The 20,834-nt window shown below is 42.0% G+C and overlaps 1 protein-coding gene across 4 annotated transcripts in view; it reads left to right on the top strand.

Annotated features, from left to right (window-relative positions):
- Positions 1-19,140, top strand: part of chd5 (chromodomain helicase DNA binding protein 5) — a 66,231-nt gene extending 47,091 nt beyond the window's left edge. For 2 of the 4 annotated variants that reach the window (XM_049582521.1, XM_049582539.1), the window contains exons 28-41: positions 498-631; positions 2,287-2,431; positions 3,334-3,493; positions 3,598-3,677; positions 3,900-4,095; positions 4,186-4,263; positions 4,399-4,551; positions 5,621-5,729; positions 5,950-6,082; positions 6,266-6,461; positions 9,750-9,913; positions 13,710-13,836; positions 14,669-14,686; positions 16,885-19,140. In XM_049582521.1, the coding sequence (XP_049438478.1) occupies positions 498-631; positions 2,287-2,431; positions 3,334-3,493; positions 3,598-3,677; positions 3,900-4,095; positions 4,186-4,263; positions 4,399-4,551; positions 5,621-5,729; positions 5,950-6,082; positions 6,266-6,461; positions 9,750-9,913; positions 13,710-13,836; positions 14,669-14,686; positions 16,885-17,012 (1,821 nt within the window). In that variant the 3' untranslated portion in view covers positions 17,013-19,140. The remainder of the gene's footprint in view (positions 1-497; positions 632-2,286; positions 2,432-3,333; positions 3,494-3,597; positions 3,678-3,899; positions 4,096-4,185; positions 4,264-4,398; positions 4,552-5,620; positions 5,730-5,949; positions 6,083-6,265; positions 6,462-9,749; positions 9,914-13,709; positions 13,837-14,668; positions 14,687-16,884) is intronic. The other 2 variants (XM_049582530.1, XM_049582549.1) reach the window with 1 other exon arrangement.
- The last annotated feature ends 1,694 nt before the right edge of the window (positions 19,141-20,834 follow it).

The following is a 20,834-nucleotide window of genomic DNA, read 5'->3' on the forward strand; positions in this document are numbered from 1 at the left end:
CATTCCGTACATTGTGCTTAATACAGACAAATTCTGGGATAATATGTGGCTGCTATTTGGCACCAAAACAAACCCAGAGAGTATCGTTAAGCCCAACATGTCAGCAAGCATCACCGCTCTGCAGCTGATCCTGTGGCCTTGCTCACCTTGCTGTGGAATGGGGCAGAAAAAGGCAGAATTAGGATCAATAAATTTCCACTTTTACAATATGCAACTGACAGCAATCATGTACTGCACGTATGTATGAGGTACTAATCCACAGTCAGTGTATTACATACATCAGCTGACGGTCAGCACTTTGGAGAAGCAGGTAGTTGTACCAACATGGAAGCTCTGTCCTGCTGCAGACAGGGGCAGCAACTAACTTCTTTAAATAATAACAGTTCAATCAGGAGAGACTTGTTCTAGGATGGAAGAATATTTAGTTACATGTGCATATGCAAGTTTGAGAAATAAAGTAAAAGTATGAGACTAAAGCTGTTTCTCCTCACTACAAGGTCCTGGGGTTCAACGCTCGCCAGAGGAAAGCCTTCCTCAATGCCATCATGCGCTGGGGCATGCCTCCTCAGGATGCCTTCAACTCCCACTGGCTGGTTCGAGACCTGAGAGGGAAGAGTGAGCGCGAGTTCAGGTAATAGACTTAAACTGAAACACACCAAGTGGTGTTATTTGTTTAAACGAAACTTCTCTTTTCACACAGTGCAATTTTTAGTCAAGGCTCTGCCCGCTATCAAGTTAAGAGGCAGCTCTGGGCTATTTAATTCACTCCTCACATTTAATTGGTTAGCCCAGGGCGAAGCTCCACAGTGTTCATATCAAGTTTGCAGAGGTTGGGCTTTCCAATTTCAGGGTTTAAAATGCACCAGGGCCAAACTCTACATAAATAGATACTGAGAATACATCTAGCCCTGAGTTGTGTTATTTCTAAAGTAAAGCACCTGCAATCACATACTACGATCACTATTACTGTTGCTTCTATGATTACCATATTGCAAATACAAATACTGGCACTACTACTGATGCTGCTGCCATGAATAAAGCTGAATTTATACTTCTATACTGTGTCAAGCACTACTGTTTTGAATGATACTGTCACTATTATTGTTCTACTATTTGTTCTACTATGACTGCTATCACCAGTGCTAACTATTATTACTACCACCACACTGTTCCCACTATTATCTTATGATTATTATGACTACTAGTACTACTACTGTTATTTTTCCATTTTATTTACAATTACTTCTGCCACTATTACAGCTACTAATACTACTGTATAGCACAACAACTACTGTCAGGCCTCATTCTAAAACTACTACTGATACTACTGCCTCGACTACTAGTGTGTTAGCATGACACCATTAAAGATCTCCATCCATTTTCATCCTCTTATCCGGGGCCTGGGTCGTGGGGGCAGCAGGCCAAACAAAGCACCCCAGACGTTCCTCTCCCCAGCAACACTTTCCAGCTTCCTCCAGCGTGTTCTGGGTCTGCCCCGGGGCCTCCTACCAGTGGGATGTGCCTGGAACACCTCTAACGGGAGGCGCCCAGGAGACATCCTGATCAGATGCCTGAACCACCTCAACTTATCCCTTTCGACGTAAAGGAGCAATGGCCTGACTGCGAGCTCCTTTTGGGTGTCCCAAGCTCCTTACCTTCTCTCTAAGGCTGAGCCCAGCCACCCCATAGAGGAAACTCATTTTGAATGTGTCCTCGACCTCATTCTTTCGGTCTCTACCCAGAGCTCATGACCATAGGTGAGGGTCTGGACGTAGATGGACCAGTAAATCGAAAGCTTTGCCTTCCTGCTCAGCTCTCTCTTCACCACGACAGTCCAGTGCAGTGCCCGCATCACTGCAGAGGCCGAACCCAACCGCCGATCCATCTGACGCTCCATTATACCCTCACTCGTGAACAAGACCCCAAGATACTTGAACTCCCTTGGTGAAGGAAGTAACTCTCTCCCACACTTGGCTGCAAAGCGCCCCAGTGCATGCTGGAGGTCACGGTGTGATGGAGTCAACAGAACCACATCATCTGCAAAAAAGCAGAGATACAATATATATATATATATATGTATGTATACAACATCAAATATATACTGTAGCTCATACAAAACCAAAAAGAACCAAAGAAAAACATCACTTGATACGCTTTAAAAATCTGCTACTACTAGTACTTTTCCTATTTGTGCTGTTTAAAATGTAAAATATATGTGTTAGTGCTGATAATCTGAGAGGAATCCCTCTTGCCCCGTGTGCTGTAAAGTGTCTTTTTTTCCTTCAGGGCCTATGTGTCTCTGTTCATGAGACATCTGTGTGAGCCGGGGGCAGACGGAGCAGAGACCTTTGCTGACGGAGTCCCACGTGAAGGACTGTCTCGTCAGCATGTTCTAACCAGGATCGGCGTCATGTCCCTTGTCAGGAAAAAGGTACTGGTTGTTCCAGCAAAGGCTTCTTTTAACACAGAATACCAAGTCTTCTGCTGGAGCGCTGGGAGATTAGAGAAAAGTAGGTCAAACTGTTCAGGCAGAGGCAAACACAGGCGAGAGAAAAAAGTATTATTTGGGTACCGTCCTGTTTCATACATCACACAGACCACAAATTTTGATGTTTTGTTTGCTTTGTTTGCCTTGTAGCATACACACCTGGGTAAAGGAAAAGACCAACACATGTGTCTGGAGCTTGAGCACTTCAGCTTTAGTTGTTTGTGCGGAAAGTCATTCATAAGTTCTGGTAACTTCTAACTAGTTTCAAACTAGTGTTTTACCAAATCTGGTTGCACCATTAAAACTTCAGAAATATTTTAGGCTGCAGTCATGAGCTCCTCGTATGGTCCCATTTCCCGAGTTGGGAAGCTGTTTTTCCAACTTTGGTGTGTTCATAAGTTTTTAAGTTGTAATGTGGCAACAACACTGATGCTACAAAGAAGATGTGTGGTTTATTGCTCAGAGTATTTAAACAACATGTTGACAACAGTTTAAAGCTTTATATCACAGTGTGAGTTGTTGCTGCGCCAGTTCATCCCCTAAAACTAATAAAATATGGCTTTACCTGACTAGTGCGAATAAATAATTTCTAACTAATCTAGGTCACCGTACATGGACAGCAACTAACGGTTACAACCTAATACCACTGTCACTGAGAGAAGTAACACTGAGTTTGAACTTAGAAGTTGGTGCAACTGGATACAGACAAATTAAAACAAAACTACTGGGTAATACGCCACATGTATTTTACAACAGAGCTCTTTCTAATCCCATATTGAGGAAAGTCATTCCAGTAAAGAGTAGTAATTTCATTTTTTAGAGTTGAACCTATCTCTTTTCCGTAGGTGCAAGAGTTTGAGCATGTAAATGGAAAGCTGAGCTCTCCAGATCTGATTCCCATCGGCATGGAGCTGAAGAAACTGACTGAGAGTTTATCTTCTGATCCCAACACCCCTGTGCCAGCCAGCCCTGTCGCTACGCAGCCCGGCACTCCCATCCCACCAGGTCAGATCGAAGTGCTGATCATGATTTATTTTTATCTGGCTGTAAGGTTCATGCCAAGAAAAAGTGTTGCTCAAAAAGTTGTTGTTTGTTTTGCTGGACTGCAGAGAAGACTGAGTCTCTCTTGGGCACCGCTGAAGACAAGGAGACCACAGAGCAAGATAGCAAGAGATCGTCAGAGCAGGAAGTGAGTCCTCTTTTTTTCTGCCACTATCCATCACTGTCATTCTGTTTCCCTTTATTGTCTTGTTGTTCATCTTCTCATGGCTCATCACACTTTAACCACACTCCTCTTATCATCCTCTGAAGACGCTTCTGTCAAACTTAGACACCTTTTAACTTGTCTCTCTGCCCTCTACCAACTTTCCTCTTTCTCCCGCTGTTGCCCTGTCTGTTTCTCCCTCGGCAGTCTTCCAGTGCAGAGCCAGCATCTGTACCTGAGAAAGCATCTGACGGCGAGGAGAGCAAGGCCAGCTCAGAGGAGAAAACAGGAGATGAGAGGGACGCAACTGAGTCCCCCTCTGCAAAGTCAGAGCCATCTGCCAACTCCAAAGAGTCCGCTTTGAAACAGACAGAGCTACCATCCAGTCAACCCTCACCTAAAAGTGAGTGGTGCATAATCCGTGTGCTGCAAATTTAATTTCTCTGCAAGGCTGAACTTAGTTTAATTGAGTCTCTTCTTTTGTTATCCACAGTGGAGCCCTGCAAAGAAACAGAAAAAGGAGATAGTGATTCTCCTCAGGCAAAAACTGAAGACAAGGAAAATAAGCCAGGTATACACGCCATGAATCCTTAAATAAAACAGGTGGTAACAAAGGCTACAATAACTCTGCTTTTTAAAAGCCATCTTTAGTGGCGGTCCATTATAGAGATATTTCTTTTAAGAAACTGTTCTGTCATTTATGTAGCCGTTGCAGATGATATGAAGAGTGAGGATGCGTTAGAGGGTCGATTAAATGGAGACAAAGACACTTTGGACGAGATGGATGAGAGCAGGAAGGAGGACAAGAACGGATACAAAGCCAAGTTTATGTTCAATATCGCTGATGGAGGTTTCACAGGTGAGAATAAATCTGACTTTGTTTTGGTCCTAAATGTACGAGGCGTTGACCAAAGAAGTCTCAGCAACTTACTGTATATGTCATTGTCTAAACAAAGTAATCAGTGCTCCAAAGGCAACATTAGTAAATATAATGCTTTGATTTTAGATGAGGGAGGTTTCATAGTTTTTAATATGCAACCAATTCCAATAATAACACAGAACCAAAAAGGACGAAAAACAACTCCAACCACCCATCAACACAAGAACAAACAAAGCCAGACCAGTCAAAGGGAATCCAAAAGAGAGGGGGGAAAAAATGACGACAAATTAATTGACTTGTGTGATATTTGTTGTTGAAAGTGATGTAGTGAGTGAGGTGATTTTGCTGTCGGGATGTGGAGGGGATGGTGGATGGTGTGTCACCTAGGCAAGAAGCCTGCCAAGCAGGCAGCAGCTGAACCCACCAAACATGGGTGTTTTTTAGCGACCCGTTGCTGCATTTCCAGTCGATAATGCCATGAAAAGTGGTTCTTTCTTTCTTTACTGAGCTGCTGCTGCATTCACAGCTGGAATAATACTGTGAATGGCTGTTTTTTACCAAGACATTGCTGTGTTTTGATCGGGGATTGAGCCACAGAAGTGGGTATTTAAAGCCAAAACATGATCTTTTCCTAACCATAGCCAAGTGGCCTTTGTGCCTAACCCCAGCCACATGTTAACCCCATGTTGAAATATAAAGAAACGTAAAGAAATGTATTGATGGTTTGCAGCAATGCATAATGTCAACATTTATTCTGTTGCATAGGTTGCTTATTCGCAGCTAGTTGCTTGTACACTGTCCTATGGAACTTACTCACATATGCACATTGTGTCTGGGTAATTACTTTCCCTCTTTCTTTGATACAACTTTGTGCTCCAGTGTCTCACTACAGGTTGTTTATTTCAGATGCCACTATGAAACAGCTTTGTTTGCTCGTGAATCTTGTTTGTGTTGTTAAAGTGCTCTCACTCCTCCTTATATGCTGGAAACATCTTGAATATTACTTCTTGCTTTTGTAAACAGTTTGTCTTTATGCTTTCTCCGTCAGAGTTGCACACCCTCTGGCAAACCGAAGAACGAGCGGCGCTGTCTTCTGGAAAGATGCATGACATCTGGCACCGTCGCCATGACTACTGGCTTTTGGCTGGCATCGTAACGTATCCTTCCCCAGATGTAGGAGCGAGAAGCTCGGCATCTGGCAAAGTAATGAAATTACTTATGACCCGGGGGGAGCTGCAGTCGGAGGACTGATATTTACAAACTGTGAGGAGTGATATAAAACTACGCTTTCCACAAGTCTATCTTTCTTTTTTATTTGAAGAATTTTATGAGATTCTGTGCTGCCATTTGTTTTCCTTGACCGGGAATCCGTCTCAGACATGGCTATGCTCGTTGGCAGGACATTCAGAATGACCCACGTTACGCCATTCTGAATGAGCCCTTCAAGACTGAGATGCATAAGGGCAACTACCTGGAGATGAAGAACAAGTTCCTGGCTCGCCGCTTTAAGGCAATCCTGAGTCTTTATAATTAAAAATAACTACTGAAGGCTGAAATAATTCAAGGATTAAAGGATTTGTTATATTTGAATGCAAATTGAAACACTGTCTTTCAAACTGTGCCTCCCTCTAACTGTCATGTCTTTTCTTCACACACTCTCTTTTTCTTTCCCTCCCTCTGCATCTCTTTGTAGTTGTTGGAGCAGGCCCTGGTGATTGAGGAGCAGTTGAGGCGGGCAGCTTACCTGAATATGACCCAGGACCCCAGCCACCCGGCCATGGCTCTCAACACTCGCTTCGCCGAGGTGGAATGTCTGGCAGAGTCCCACCAGCACCTGTCCAAAGAGTCTCTGGCCGGGAACAAGCCTGCCAACGCCGTGCTCCACAAAGGTCTGCGGTCCAGTTTCAAAAATAGCTACAGTCATAATCGTCAGAATTTCTGCACCACCTGCCAAAAGCTGGTAAACTGGGAAAACAATCCCGCACAAATGTCATTTACAGGGCAAAATTACTGATATAAATTTTTCATAAGACATCTGTCAGCCCACAGGTCATCTGCGCTGTGTTGCGTGTAAAGTTAGGCTGTGCATGAAACATTCATAAAAGAGGCAAGGACACATATTTAAATCTTGATCCCCCAAATCCCTTCATAATTAAAAAAAAAACACTATTATTGGATTTCATTAAATACTAAATATTTTGCATATTATGCTCCATCCATTTTTTCTACTAGCGAAAAATCAATGCAGTCTTGTAATTTCTGTAGCCACACCGCAAACATGTCCTTAACAAATCTTATTGTAGCTGAACGCAAGTTTTATGTTATTAAAACAAGTAATGAGTCTGCTGCAGCACTATTTTACAATGATTTTAACCCTTTCCTAGTGCAGTATGACCACCACTCCTCAAGACCTAATCTTTGCTTAGGTGCTGAGAGCATCATTGAGTCCAAACTGATTGAAGAGATTTCCGCACACTTAAGGCTGAGACACAACAAACCGACAGACAAAGAAATGGTAGAGACAAAAGCCAACTGTTGCGTCGCCTCATGTTGCCTGTGTCCCGGCCAAGAAGTTGCACTTGAACGCAGCGCAAAGACTACAGTCAATGGCTTACTAGCGTGTTCGTTCTGTGCTTGCAGGACGTAACTCTCCATACCAGCAGGTGGCGGTAGTCTGTATTCGTCATTCAAAAAGGGAAACCAAAAGACCAACAGGATGGATTCAAGATGCTAGTTAGCCAGTTAGTACAGTAAAAAGATAGCTAACAATGGCGCTAGCAAACACAAACCATCTCTGAGCTCAATGGCTAAATACATAATCTTATTTAATGTAACAAGTTTGTTTCGATCTCACTTCCTCTTGACTTTAGCCGTTTGCTCGCTTACCTCACTTCTGTTTCTCTTCACGCGCCCTGAGCTGAACTACCAATCAAGGTGATTTCTCTCACCGACGGGCTCTGCCGGCTCCGACACCAATTCCATCAAGAGAGACTCAGTTTTAGCGAAAAGAATATTTATTTACTTGTGCACATAAGTATAAAAAATGTGAAAAGTCTTTAACAATTCGACCCCTTTGAGATGGTATATATTTAAGGAGGGTGAAGAATCCATAGTAGAACAGGGAACCCCCAAGGTCTTAATGCTGGTGGTGGTAGAGGTGGTGAAGATGAGATGAAGATATGAGGAAGACGGAGAAGTACTGATGATTTAGATGAGTACTGTGTGAGGTGACCACCAAACATGGGTGTTTTAAAGCGACCTGTTGCCACATTTCCAGTTGGGATAATGCCATGAAAAGTGGTTGTTTCTTTACTGAGCCACTGCTGTGTTAGCAACCAGAATCCTACTATAAATAGCTGTTTTTTACAGAGACATTGCTGTGTTTTGAGCTGGGATTGAGCTCCAAAAGTGGGTATTTGAAGCTGAAATATGATCTTTTCCTAACCATAACCAAGTGGCTTTTGTGCCTAAACCTAATCACATTAACCATAGTGATGTTGAAGGGTAAACTTGCGTAGATAAATAGAGAAATGAGCCTTTGTTGAGCTCGTCCTGTACTCTGGATACGATGGCTGGAGGTGAACAGGTTGGAGGAGGGCGTGACAATTCTGCCCAAAATGACTGCTGGAGAGGAGCGAGCAGATTTAAAATGTTGCAGTAGCATCCTGATTGGCTGATAGAGATTGTTGCAAAGTTTGATTGGATAACTAGAAGAGTGAACACTCATAGTCAGCTGATTGGAGGAAGCAGTGAGAGTGGGAGGGAGAGAAAAACAAAGTCTTCCTGATTAAACATACGCTGAGCTTCATTTCAGCATGCAAAATTGGCCCAAAAAGCCACTGACAAAGGCCGACTAGTGCCAACAGTGCAGGACACACCTCAAAAAGTAGGCCAACATATGCTCACAGATGGCTGACAGCCAGCCTGGTGTGTCAGGGCCTTTAGATTTGAGCAGTGCTTCACTTTATTTTCAGCTTTCAGTCTATCAGACCTTCATCAGAGCATATTTTCCCCCCTCAGGCAGTTGACCCGCCTCACTATTTCTTGTTTCCAGGTACTGACGCTTATGTGTAGAAATCCCTTAAAACAACATGATTTCAAGAGGAAAGAGTTTTCTCCATCCATCCAGACACTAATCGGAGAGAAAAAGGAAGTGAATAAAGATGTTTTCACACCGCTGCTGCGTGTACAGCATCTAACAGGCAGCCTGTAAAGATCCTGTTTGACACAGCGGCTTTATTTTGTGTTCATTCGACTCACCGTCAGAAACGCGCTCACAGTGATTAGTAGGATGAAAGTTTGGGAACAGGCCAAGGCCAAAGACTGTCTAAAACACAGGCGTTCAAATGTTATCTTTGACTAAGTCGCTGTCTGTGACCCTTACTGAATTATCTGTCAGTGAGAATTTTATGGCTTTTAGATCTTGGCAGTTGTTAATTTCAGGCCCTTGATCACACAATTTGCTTTTCATAATGATTTGATGTTATTTACACAGTTTTTGAAAAGGATTTTAAAAAGAACTATTCATGCTGCTGCCCTGCGGTTTCTCTCACTGATCTTTTCTCCAGTAAATGATTCTACATATGCAAGGATGAAGGGCGCTTTCATATTAGGTACGATTAATTTGTACTGTGCTCGAGTACGACTGCCACCCCTCTCCACATTAGTTATGTTGTTCCATATCTGGTCTTGCGTCATGGACACTGCTGTCACAGCGACGGTTTGCAGCACGGTGAAGCTCCTGCTGGAGGCGGAGCTGCTGCTGTCGGGCTGTCAAGGTGGCAGCGAAACCGGATCTGGGCCTGTTGGGCGGGCTGGGCTGCCATCTGATATAAAGGCATCAGTTTTAAATTGAGACTGTTTCCTAACCTGTTAAAAATGCCTTGTAGTTGGTTTTCACACCTGTCGGTATTGCACTGGAGTACACATGAACCGTACTCAAGACCACATCTTTAAGTGTACCTGCACACAGATTAATACCCAGTGTTTACACTCATCAAATGAATCTAACGTTGTGGTCAAGTGTACTCAGATTCAGACCCGGGTCCCTGATGCGAAAGCCCCCTAAATGAGAGCTAACAAGTGAAACCACTCTCTCTGATATGGTGTGTGTGTGTGTGTGTGTGTGTGTGTGTGTGTGTGTGTGTGTGTGTGTGTGTGTTCTCATGCTCTCACAGTGCTGAACCAGCTGGAGGAGCTTCTGAGCGACATGAAAGCTGATGTGACCCGACTGCCCAACATGCTGTCCAGGATCCCGCCGGTGTCGGCCCGTCTGCAGATGTCTGAGAGGAGCATCCTGAGCCGCCTCACCAGCCGAGGGAGCGAGCCTCCACCTCAGCAGGTGAGATGTGACTCAGTGGTCAGAGCGGCCTCAGAAAACATCACAAGTAATCAATACTTTGGTAGAAAAATTAAGTCAAATACAACCTTCTGTTTGATTTCTTTAATATTAAGTAGTAGTGTAAAGCCATGCTTGAGTAAAAGGACGGATATCTTGTCAGAAAATAACTTTGGTAGAACTTAAAGTCACCAATTAGAATATTACTTGAGTAAAAGTCTTTAAGTATCTGGGGTTGGTTGCACAAAACACCTTAAATTATGATTTTTCCTTAAGGTCGTAGTTATGGTTTTCTCAAAATAAAATTGGTAGCCCAAAACACCCTTAATCTCCTCCTAAGGGTTTCCTTAAAATGTTCATTTAAGTATTTATGGTTTTCTCCCTGTCTTGGTCTTAGACTTAAAGAATCCCTAGACTGTTGCGCAAAAGACCTTAGCAACTAAAGCAAGGTGAAAAAACTTAAGGTACCTCTGACTCTATCTGCAACATGACTGAGTTTACGGAGATAAATGAAAACCTAACACACCCTGAGAAGAGTGATCTACGACCAGACACACTCAGTGTCCTGATCCTGGATTTGTTCATATTCTGTTATCCTTCTTGTTTCTGTTCGTGTTCCTTGTTTCGTGTTATTCATTCATGCTTAATCTGCTTCCTGTTTTATTTCTCTCCTCACGTGTCGTGTTTGGTTTCACTTCCTGTCTTTGTGTGTTTTCCCGCCTGTTTCTGTCACACCTGTGTTGTTAGTCCTTCCCTGTTCCCAGAGTCTTCCCTTCACACCTGTTCTGTATTAGTCTTGTTGGATCCACCCTAGTGTTTCCCTCCACACCCTTGTTGTCAGCCAATCCTCATTTCCCTCCTTTTGCCTGTGTCCACTTACTCCAGCTGTGTCTCGTTGTTGTGATTAGCTTTCTGTGTATATATACCTGTGTGTTTCCCTTGTTCCTGGTCAGTTCATCCTGTGTTCATCCCAGTCTTTATAGTGGCATTTTCATTTCCTGGTGTCTTGTGTTCCATTTTGGATTTCTTCCCCAAGTTCCTCCTTGTGTTCATCGTGCTTCCCTTGTTGGTTGTCAGTTTAGCTTTGGTTCTCCCTTTTATTTGAACTTTTAGTTGCCTGTCTCTTCAGGGTTTTTTATCAGCTGCATTAAAGCTCATTTTTTGCATTTGGGTCCTCCCTGAACGGATTTATGACACCCAGTGGATACACTTTTGATTCGACTGAATTCATTTTTGTTGCATTTTCTTCCTACAATCATTTTCTGTTTTCTGATATTTTGGGATCAAATTAACTTTGTAGTTTGTGCTTTCTGTGATCGTATTCCTTCAGAAGACGATAACAAGCATCACAAGCTTGAGTCCGAGCAAACAAACAGTCTCCATGGAAACTTTTACAGCTGTAAAAGTTTCTTTCAACGCAGCAAATGAGTTTACATTACTCCTTAACAAAAGAAACCTTTCAGAGATTCTGTGCAACTGTGTAAGTCCCTCAGCGAAGGAGAAATTAAGCCTTAAGTGTCATACTTAAGGTGTTTTGTGCAACTGCTCCCTGATATTTACTGTACTTAAGGACTATATCAAGAGTAATGCAAGTATTGAAAGTAAAAGTACAAGTTAATGCTGGTTATTGAAAAGCAAGCAGTCAGAATTCACAGGATTATGAAGTTTATTTCTTTGTAACATGAACTCCACCTTAAAAAAAATGGAGCGTACATTACACTCGGAGCAAAAAAAAGGGTCTTCTTTACAACTTAGAGGATTCAAAGAACAATATGAAATTAATTGGAGTAAAAGTATGCATTTTATTTAGGAAATGTAGTGATAGAAATATACAAACTGAAGCAAAGTACAGATACTCCTAAAAAATACTTAAGTATTGTACCAACGTATTGTTACTTTGTCACATTACAGCACTGGTTTCGGGAGCAATATGAGATGAATAATTTCACTGCTGTGTCACAAAGTATTATTCGTCTCTTTCCTGAATGGTTTGGACTCGGCTGGCTATTACTATGCAGTGGAGGCTGGTGAGGAAACAAGGCTCAGTAAAATGTGCCTCAGGGCTGAGTAAATTTCAGAAATAAAAGGCTATGGCCCAAAAAACTTTAAAGTGTTCTGTAGTCACGACTCAGCAACCGCATTATTCCTTCTGAAAACCTGTGGAGACTCCCGCTCTCTATCCCCCATGGAAGAGTTTCCCCAGGTGTAATGAAGTTGTTTACTCTTCACCGCGGAGCTCTACAGTTCCGTCCCCGAGGATTCAACAAAGGCTGTATTGTCTCATTACTTGCATCTCTCCTGCACCTGTTCGCTAGAGTTGAATGTGTGTGTTTTATTCTCTGTTATACAACAGATCATTTCAGCCAAGCAGTGCGATTGGCCATGCGCTCTGACTGTGCTTTACTGGTTGCTATGCCAGCTCTTGTCGTAACCAAGGAAACAGTCGGCAATCTGACTCGCTCTCCTTTTGGTTTTTATGGCTCCGTGTTGGTGACAGCCGTGGCCGGAGGCATTGTGTTTTTGGGTTGTTCGTCCGTCCGCCCCATTCTTGTGAAAACAATACACCAGGAACGCCTGGAGGGAATTTCCTCAAATGTGGCACAAACATCCTCATTGGCTCAAGGATGAAGTGATTAGAATTTGGTGGTCAACAGTCAAAATTGTTGGCCAAAACTCAGACAAAAATTTGAGACACGTGTAATACAATACATAAAATGATGATGATAAAATGGAATGGTGTTGACAGTTTACATCCAAAAGGTCAAAGGTCAGCTTCATTGTGACATCATGATGTTCTGCAGAAACGCTTTTCTGGCCATTAATCAGTGTCATAACTCAGGAGCAGAAGGGGAGACGTGGTTGATTGCTGAATTGACGACACTGATCTTGAAATTTGCTGAGTGTATCGATCTGCTGTGCTGCCGGGTTGAAGATGTGTGTGAAGCATCCATGTTTAAGGATTTGTAACTTCTGTAACATCCATATTTAAGGTATTTTGTACTGTCTCAGCATGTTTTAATTTCCCTGACGATTAAATGGAAGTTTAAAAGTACCAAAACCCTCAAAAAAATGTGAAAATTGAGCACAATTTAATCTCTGAGATCAAAGACTGTGCTGAAAACTATTACATATATTTTAAGAGCCTTTTGAAATCGTTAATCACATTTTTAAATAACCAAAGTCCTCACTAGTCTGACAAACAGTGGAGTAAGAGTGGAGGTGTACACCCACCACCCTCATAAGACAATACTTCGTTAGTGGAGTTTCACTGGACCATTGTTTGGGTCAGGTGAGTCACACTAGTGAATGGAATGGATAATTTAATTGGGTGAATGGAAAAATAATCGCATACAATAATGATCATTTTAACCAACTAGGGTTTCTGCTGCTAGTCTGGACCAGTTGACTAATTGCGTGCATTTGTGCTGCTATCATTGCTATGTCCGGTGATTGTGACGAGACTCTCTGTCAGTCCTCTGGAAAAACAGTCTCTAAGTGAAGACAGTGTGTTCCTTACTAAAGTCAAACATGCCAAAATAGTGATAACCTCCATTTCATCAACACATCCTCACTACATGACATATGAGTCTGCACAGACATGGATGTGAACTGCAACTTGACTGGTCGGCAGTTTATTTCCTATTGTGGGAAAAACTTCTCTCACACAACTTAAACCTGCTAAATGTTGTATGGAAGAATTAATACCTGCTGCGTGGCTTTAATCACAGCATTCTCTTGTTGTCAGCCTTTAGAGGAGTCATGTAGAGTTGCAGCTGAATTACTGATGTTTGTTTCTCAGCCTTTTAGCCAGGGTGGGTTCGGCTGCTCCCAGATGTACAGCAGCAGCTTCGGTGGAGGGTTCAGAGGACCGGGTGGACAGCCTATGGTCAACTACAGTCAGATGCCTCTGGGACCCTACGTCAGCGGTAAGGATCAACGTTATTGTATCATAATTGACATGAAAACAGGTGTAGACTGGAGATTGTTTCTGTAACTTGATTATACTATTAACTAGCTCAAATTTAGCTTTGACAGACTATCAGAGCTGCAATGATGAATCAAGTAGTTTAATTAATCTCCAATTTATCTGAGTCATTTTTTAAGGAAAAAAAAGGTAAAAAAAATTCTGATTCCAGCTTCTTATAGGTGAATATTTTCTGGATGTCTTTGTTTTGTTTTGTTTTTTCCTTATCTGTGACAGTAATCTGAATATCTTTGGGTTGTGCTCAAGAGATTTGACAATTTTCTGACATTTTATAGACCAAACAACTACTCGGTAAAATAATCGATAGATTATTTGACAATGAAATTGATCATTAGTTGCAGCTCTACTAGGCATCAGATATTTTCTCAAAGATAAGAACACATTTCCAGAAGTTGTACACAGAATTTGACATGTGTTTCAGTTCACAACAGACAATCAGACAATCAAACTACTTTTCGAATGGCTTTGATGGTGCTGAGTTAAAGGATAACCCTGGTTTATTACACCTTAGGTCTTGTTTTGATCATTTTTATTTGTAATGATCAGATTGTGTTTATCAAGTTAAATGCTGAGATCTGGAGCGCAGCACCATCTGATACACTTTCATCAGTTATCATATGAGTATCATGATGTCAGGCAAGAAGCATGAGCATTCAGATGATCGTACATGTTTTAAACCAACCCTCCCCCCAGGTGAGCTGAACTTATTTGAGTAATAACTAAAATTCCTTTGTTTTCTCTTCCAAACCTGTCCTATCCGTCACTGCTGTCAGACCTACATCCTTATTCAGGTTTGACCTGTCTTACTATCCTTAGCTGTGTATATGACTAAAAGGGGACTTGGAGAGTGCAGAGCTGTGCCAAGGCCAAACACTGAAAAAGAATTTGTTTATCCAAACTGTGAAGAAAATTTGCTTCAAAATTTAATTGGTTCTTCCTTGGCCCCACGCTACACCCTTTCACCAAGTTTCATGAAAATGTGGCCCGTAGTTTATCCTGTTATACAGCTGACAAACAGACCAAGAAACCGGAACAAAAGCATGAGGTGTTTTCACACTAAACAGTTCCTGGGACTCCCTGAGAGAAACTGGAGCTCCTGTGAGAACTACATACCTTCAATGGCTTATTTTCTGTTTGCATTCACACTGCTAATACGTACACAGATGTGACCTTTTGTAAGCCGGCCGGTGGTTGGTATAGCACTGTCACTTTGGCTTTGACAAGTTAAAATCGTTTAGTATTTCCACTGTTGCATGTATGCTCAGTTAAGCCTGGACTTCACTATTGATTCATTTTTCCTGTTGTTCATGTTTTGTGTTGTCAGTTGTTTAACAAGGCTAATGGGTTTCTCAAAATGGCAGTCGCCGGTGCTGCATTGGCTCATGTTCAACCAATCAAGGCATACTTAGATCACTTAATGTTCCTTCTGTGCTGGAGCTAGGAGCTAACAAAAGTATGTATTGATATTATTATTTATTTCATTGATATTGATCCACAAATATTTCACTATCCACAAACATGTCTTCTCATATCCACAAAAAAAGTGCAAATCATGCTGCATTTTTGTAGATATGACTTCACACCACACAAACATAAAAAGACATGTTTGTAGAAAATGAAATATTTGTGGTTACAAATTATAAAGCCCAAATAAATTCCCTTCAAACAGCGTTCTAAGAACTATGATTGTTCCTAGCTCTTATGGTGCAGACACAACACACAGTGGGGCACTTGGGACTATGAAAAGTTCTTCCAGTCTTAAAACGCCTATTACTTTCTTGGTGGAGGTAATGAGGGTTTTCAGACATTTTGGGCACACTCAATTTCAGTTGTGTTTTTAATTAAATGTTGAAGTTACTGTGTTTGTTCTGTTCGAAAACCACTGAATCACATTTAACTACTCCATACCCATTGGTAGCTTTGTCACCTTCTACCTATGCCAATCCTCAATGCATATGTGCAGTTTCACATAGATTGACCACGTCAGTGAGTAGAAAAACGTGGGACAGACAGAATGACTGACTGACAGAATGACACACTGACAGTTTACGTGATTATGTACAGCATACCATCCCATGACTTAGTCATACCAAAAATTAGAAAAAACAACAACATTCGGCCACAGGGGGAGCCACAGTGATCGGTCGCATTTTTCTGTTGTTATAGCGCCACCTAGTTGCCAATTAGAGTTAAATTTCTCCAGTCACCTTGAGGCGTCCTGTTCTACATATCTAGCAAGTTCAGTAAAAATCCATATGGCGGTTAGGCCTAGATAAGAAATTAGCTCTCTAGCGCCCCCATTTTGTTTGATGGGGTCAATAATGGAGGGGTCCCCTCACATTATGTGTGGTCATATGCCTACAAAGTTGCGTGGTGATCGGTGAAACCCTTGAGATGTAATACACCTTTATGTGATGAGCCACGCCCTCCGCAATATTCATTGCCTTATAGAAGCTCAGTTTTAGTAAGTTTTCCAACTTTTGCCAAGAGGGAACTTTAGATATTGGTCCCTAGATTATGTTCACCCAGTTTCATGCAGATCGGTCAAACTTCCTAGGAAGAGATCGATTTGAAGTGTTTTTCAAAAAATTCAAAATGGCGGAAAATCTATATAACCGGAAGTTATGGGTTCTTGAGGCAAATGTGTTCCTCATGAGGAGAGGCATCTCTGTGCAAAGTTTCATGTCTCTACGACATACGGGGCATGAGATATGCCCATTCAAAGTTTGCAATTTCAGTCGGTTGCTATAGCGCCCCCCTTTGGCCAAGTGATGTAATATTGCTTCATTCACATCCTCCCATGACCCTCTACCACTGTGCCAAATTTCACATGGATTGATCAAGTCAGTGAGGAGAAAAACGTGGAACAGACACACACACAGATTTCGTCATTTTCGTCATTATATAGTAAGATATGTCATGATGTCAAACACAGATATTTACAGAGTTAAAATGAACAACTAAAATCTTAAATCTCTTTCCTCCTCAGTGTCCTCTAACGGCCCTCCACCCCCTTCAAGCCATCTGGACAAGAAGTCACTCGACTCCTTGAGAGACGTAGCGACCCCTGACCTCAAGTCAGGCAAACCTAGTGATGTCATCTGTATCGAGGACTAGGCCAGCTCTGCAAAACCGACCCGAGGGTCAGAAAACTCCCAGGGATGGAATCTGTAAGGATGACAGCTGCCCATCTCCTTCGCCACATCCTCCTCTTTCTCCTGCTCCTTCCTGACTTCAAATCTACAGAGTCAAGCTCTCTAAGGCGATTCACTTTTTGATTAATACAGATGTATCTATCTTAACAATTGCACTTTTATCTTTCGAGGATCCTATAGCAGTATTTCAGTAGATATTTTGCTTTTGTTGACCTGTGCTGGAGAGCTGAGGATAAGGAGGGAAAATGAAGCAGCTGTTCTGAAAGAGGATTTTTATTTTCAGCCCCGCGCTACGAGGGGAAACTCAAGCGAGTCGGCATGACTGAGTTTCCTGACGCTCTTGATTGCGGCTCATTCTAATCTTGGAATGTGTGTTTTGATCGCGCCAGACTCTACGTTTTCATCCTGTGTGCGCCCCGTTGCTTTTAACCATCTGCCTATTCACTGTACACTGTGACTGTGCCCCTCTGGAGCTTGTTCCCTGTGAGGAGGAGTTAAGGACGTCTTCAGTCATAGTCAGATAGGAGGTTGTTTTTCTGAGGGCCAATATTGTTACTTTAAATGAATATGTGTTTTGTCATTCATGTAGTAACCAGTGGATAAAGTATTGATTTGAAAGCATCAGAAACTATTATCATGTATGCAGTAGCTGGACACAGTCTGTCTGAATCCTCTAAAGACTGCCACCCGCTGGTCATCTGGAGAAAGTAATCTCCTCAAAACCTGCAGGTACACTCGACTGCAGCACCAGTAACCTCCGAGGGTTGGCTTCTTGTACTGTATATACTCAGAGACTGCTGTTTATTTTACCTCACATAGGTCTAATCATAGTGAAAATATGTATACATACATGGATGAAATCAGAAGCCTTGAGCCTTGCCATCGTATGTGAAGATCGAGCAGAGGAGAAAAAGCTGCAGGAGTGGCAAAAATGATTTTTAAACGCATTTCAGAGAAGACTGAGTATTTCTGTGTACGGTACAATATTTGTGATTCTTATTATATTTGAATGTTAGTAGTGGCTGTAGAGCTTAACCCTGGGGCCATGACCAGTGGGACTGCACTATAAACAGGAACTCATCTGGTCTACATCCACATACTGTACAGGGCTTTAATGTTCAGGCCTAACTGACAACAGAGTCCTGGAGTGGAGCGTGGCTATTTTACGTACATCCCAGGGACTTTCCCAGCTCCCTTTCATTGTTAGAACCGAGTAAGAACATATGTGCTTCTGGCGCAGTGTCATTTTGAGTCTAGTATTTGTCGCAAAATGAGCTTTTGTTTGCTTCTCTTTATGTTGAGGTAAAATAAGACGTGTTTGGTCACTTGGTGCCATTAAAGAAGACGATCCAGTATGATTTGTTCATTTATGCAGTGTGTTTCCTGCACAGATGTGGAGACTGTCATTAGGGCTGGGTGATATGGAGACAAATATCACAATATTTCACCAGTACTGTAGGGTGGAGTATTGGTGCTTTCACTAAATATTTACACAATGTGATTTTTGATTAATAATAATCAGCAATTTGGATAAAATCATCAAGTGGTTAAAGGCAAAAACAGAACACTGAGAACAGTCTGACATCACTTCACTGCAATGCATCCTTTAAAGGTTCAGTGTGTAAGAATCAGGGGGATTTAGTGGCATCTAGTCGTGAGCAACCAGCCGAACCTTCTCCTGGTTAGAATTCCTTCAGTGTTCATTGTTTAGGTTTTTACCAGGAGCCGAATTATCCGCAGAGGTCTCTTCCTCTCCAAAACAAACAGACCAGGTGATTAAAACCAGTGACAACACTGAATAAAGCAATTTCCCGTAACAAATCAGTGTTTCTCCGATGCTGTTTAGCATGTCGTAGATGGGCCGCTAGTCCAGCACCTGCTTATGTGTGCCTACCTTTTTTGTCTGATAACTTAAGATCCAGACAATCAGGAGGTTTTTACCAGGAGCCCAATTATCCACAGAGGTCTCTTCCTCTCAAGAACAAACAGACTAGATGATTAAAAGAAGTGACACCACTGAACAAAGCATTTTCACGTAACAAATCAGTGATTCTCCAAATTATAGATGGGCCACTAACGTATGCTCACCTTTTTTCTCTGATAACTTAGATCCAGATGATCAGGTGATTTTAACCGGGAGCTGAATAATTCCCACAGGTCTCTTCCTTTTCCAAAAAATGACCTGCAAAACTAAAACTGGCAGTTCACCGTGGTGATTTCCATAAGCAAGTACCTGCTGACTGTGTAGTTATAAATGACTGACTCTAGCGGCACCAAGCACAGACGCAATGCATCACATAGCAGTAGAGAAGCTGTGTTTTTAACCTGCTCTGTATTTACAGTGTGTGGTTGCTGCCACCTTCGTTGTGTGCGTATTAAGTTTTGTCAAGTGCTAATGCAGATAGTTACACAAGGTTTGGAAGCTATATTAACCAGTGCCGCATTAATTACCTGGAGGTTTTGGATCATGGATGCATTGATTTCATTTATTTATAAGGACAATGCACATTAATCAACACCTCTGGAAATGTGCCAGTGTTAGCCAGCTGGCTAATTTTTAACTGCAGTTGTTTGGCAAGATCTTTTGAAACCAATAAAAGGATCAAACTCACAGGACAAAGACAGCATAAAGACATAAGACGGCAGTAACGACTGCAAACAGAAACTGTCAAGATAGAGCAGAAGCAATGTGGAATGTAAAAACACACACAACGTTGCTCTGATGCTTCACATTGCCTCTGAAACAATGAAGTGCTCTGCTACATGCTGCAGCATGTCACCTCACAACCACGTCTCATGTATTTCGGCCAAGAGGTAACGAAAACAGGTGGTTATACACTAAAGAAAACATGCTTATTATATTCCATTTCTGCCAGTATCTCCCCATAAATCGACACACCTGACCTTTAAAACCAGGAAAACACAACACTTATGATATTTAAAATCTAAGACGATATCTGGTCTCCTAATATCGATGTATTGCCCAGCCCTAACCGTCACTGGTAGTGTCACAGTCTGAACGCACATCTGCAGGAATATTTTCTGTGCATCAGCTTCTACAGTAAGGACCAATGTTGCACAGCGTTACTCTTTAGATAACGTCTTCACTTCCAGTCAGTTCTGTTTGGGCTCTTTTTAAGAGTGTACGTTGTTGCCTATTGCTTTACCTGGTGTGAAGACACGTTAGCATGGTATACCTACATATCTTGTCCATTCCATCTATGATGTGCTGAAGTGGCCGTCCACATAAGTAAGACGATATTTTATAAATTCAAGCTTACTATATTTCCTTTTCTACGAAGGCGTTGCTCGAATGTTTGGACTCAAAGTGCAAATTGTTATTGACATATTTATCTTTTCTTTTTTCCAAAGACCAGTGGCATTACCTGTTTGTATTATTATAGCCATTGACAGCACTTATTTGACTTTGTTGGGCTGACGATTGTGATTGGACTCATCTAAACTGAAGAGTGTTGTACAGAGTTGGCGAGTGTATTTTCTTACTCTCCTTTTGCAACTTCAAATGGTTGTCCTGAGGTGCTCTCTTCTGACCCCCCCCAACCCCCCCACGGATTGTGTTACCGCGACCCCGCCCTCTCCCATCAGACAACATGCTTTAACTCAACAACTAAAAAATTCAGTTTCAGCACATTATCGGACTGATTTTTTAAAGCACCACGAAATGAACCTTGAAGTGCATCATATCAGCTTTTTGCGCTCTTCTTTGTTAGTGTTTATCAGTGCCGTTGTCTTCGTTGTGTTTCTGTTCATGCCATCGACTACT

Source organism: Epinephelus fuscoguttatus, linkage group LG1 (assembly GCF_011397635.1).
Source record: "Epinephelus fuscoguttatus linkage group LG1, E.fuscoguttatus.final_Chr_v1".
NCBI lineage: Eukaryota > Metazoa > Chordata > Actinopteri > Perciformes > Serranidae > Epinephelus > Epinephelus fuscoguttatus.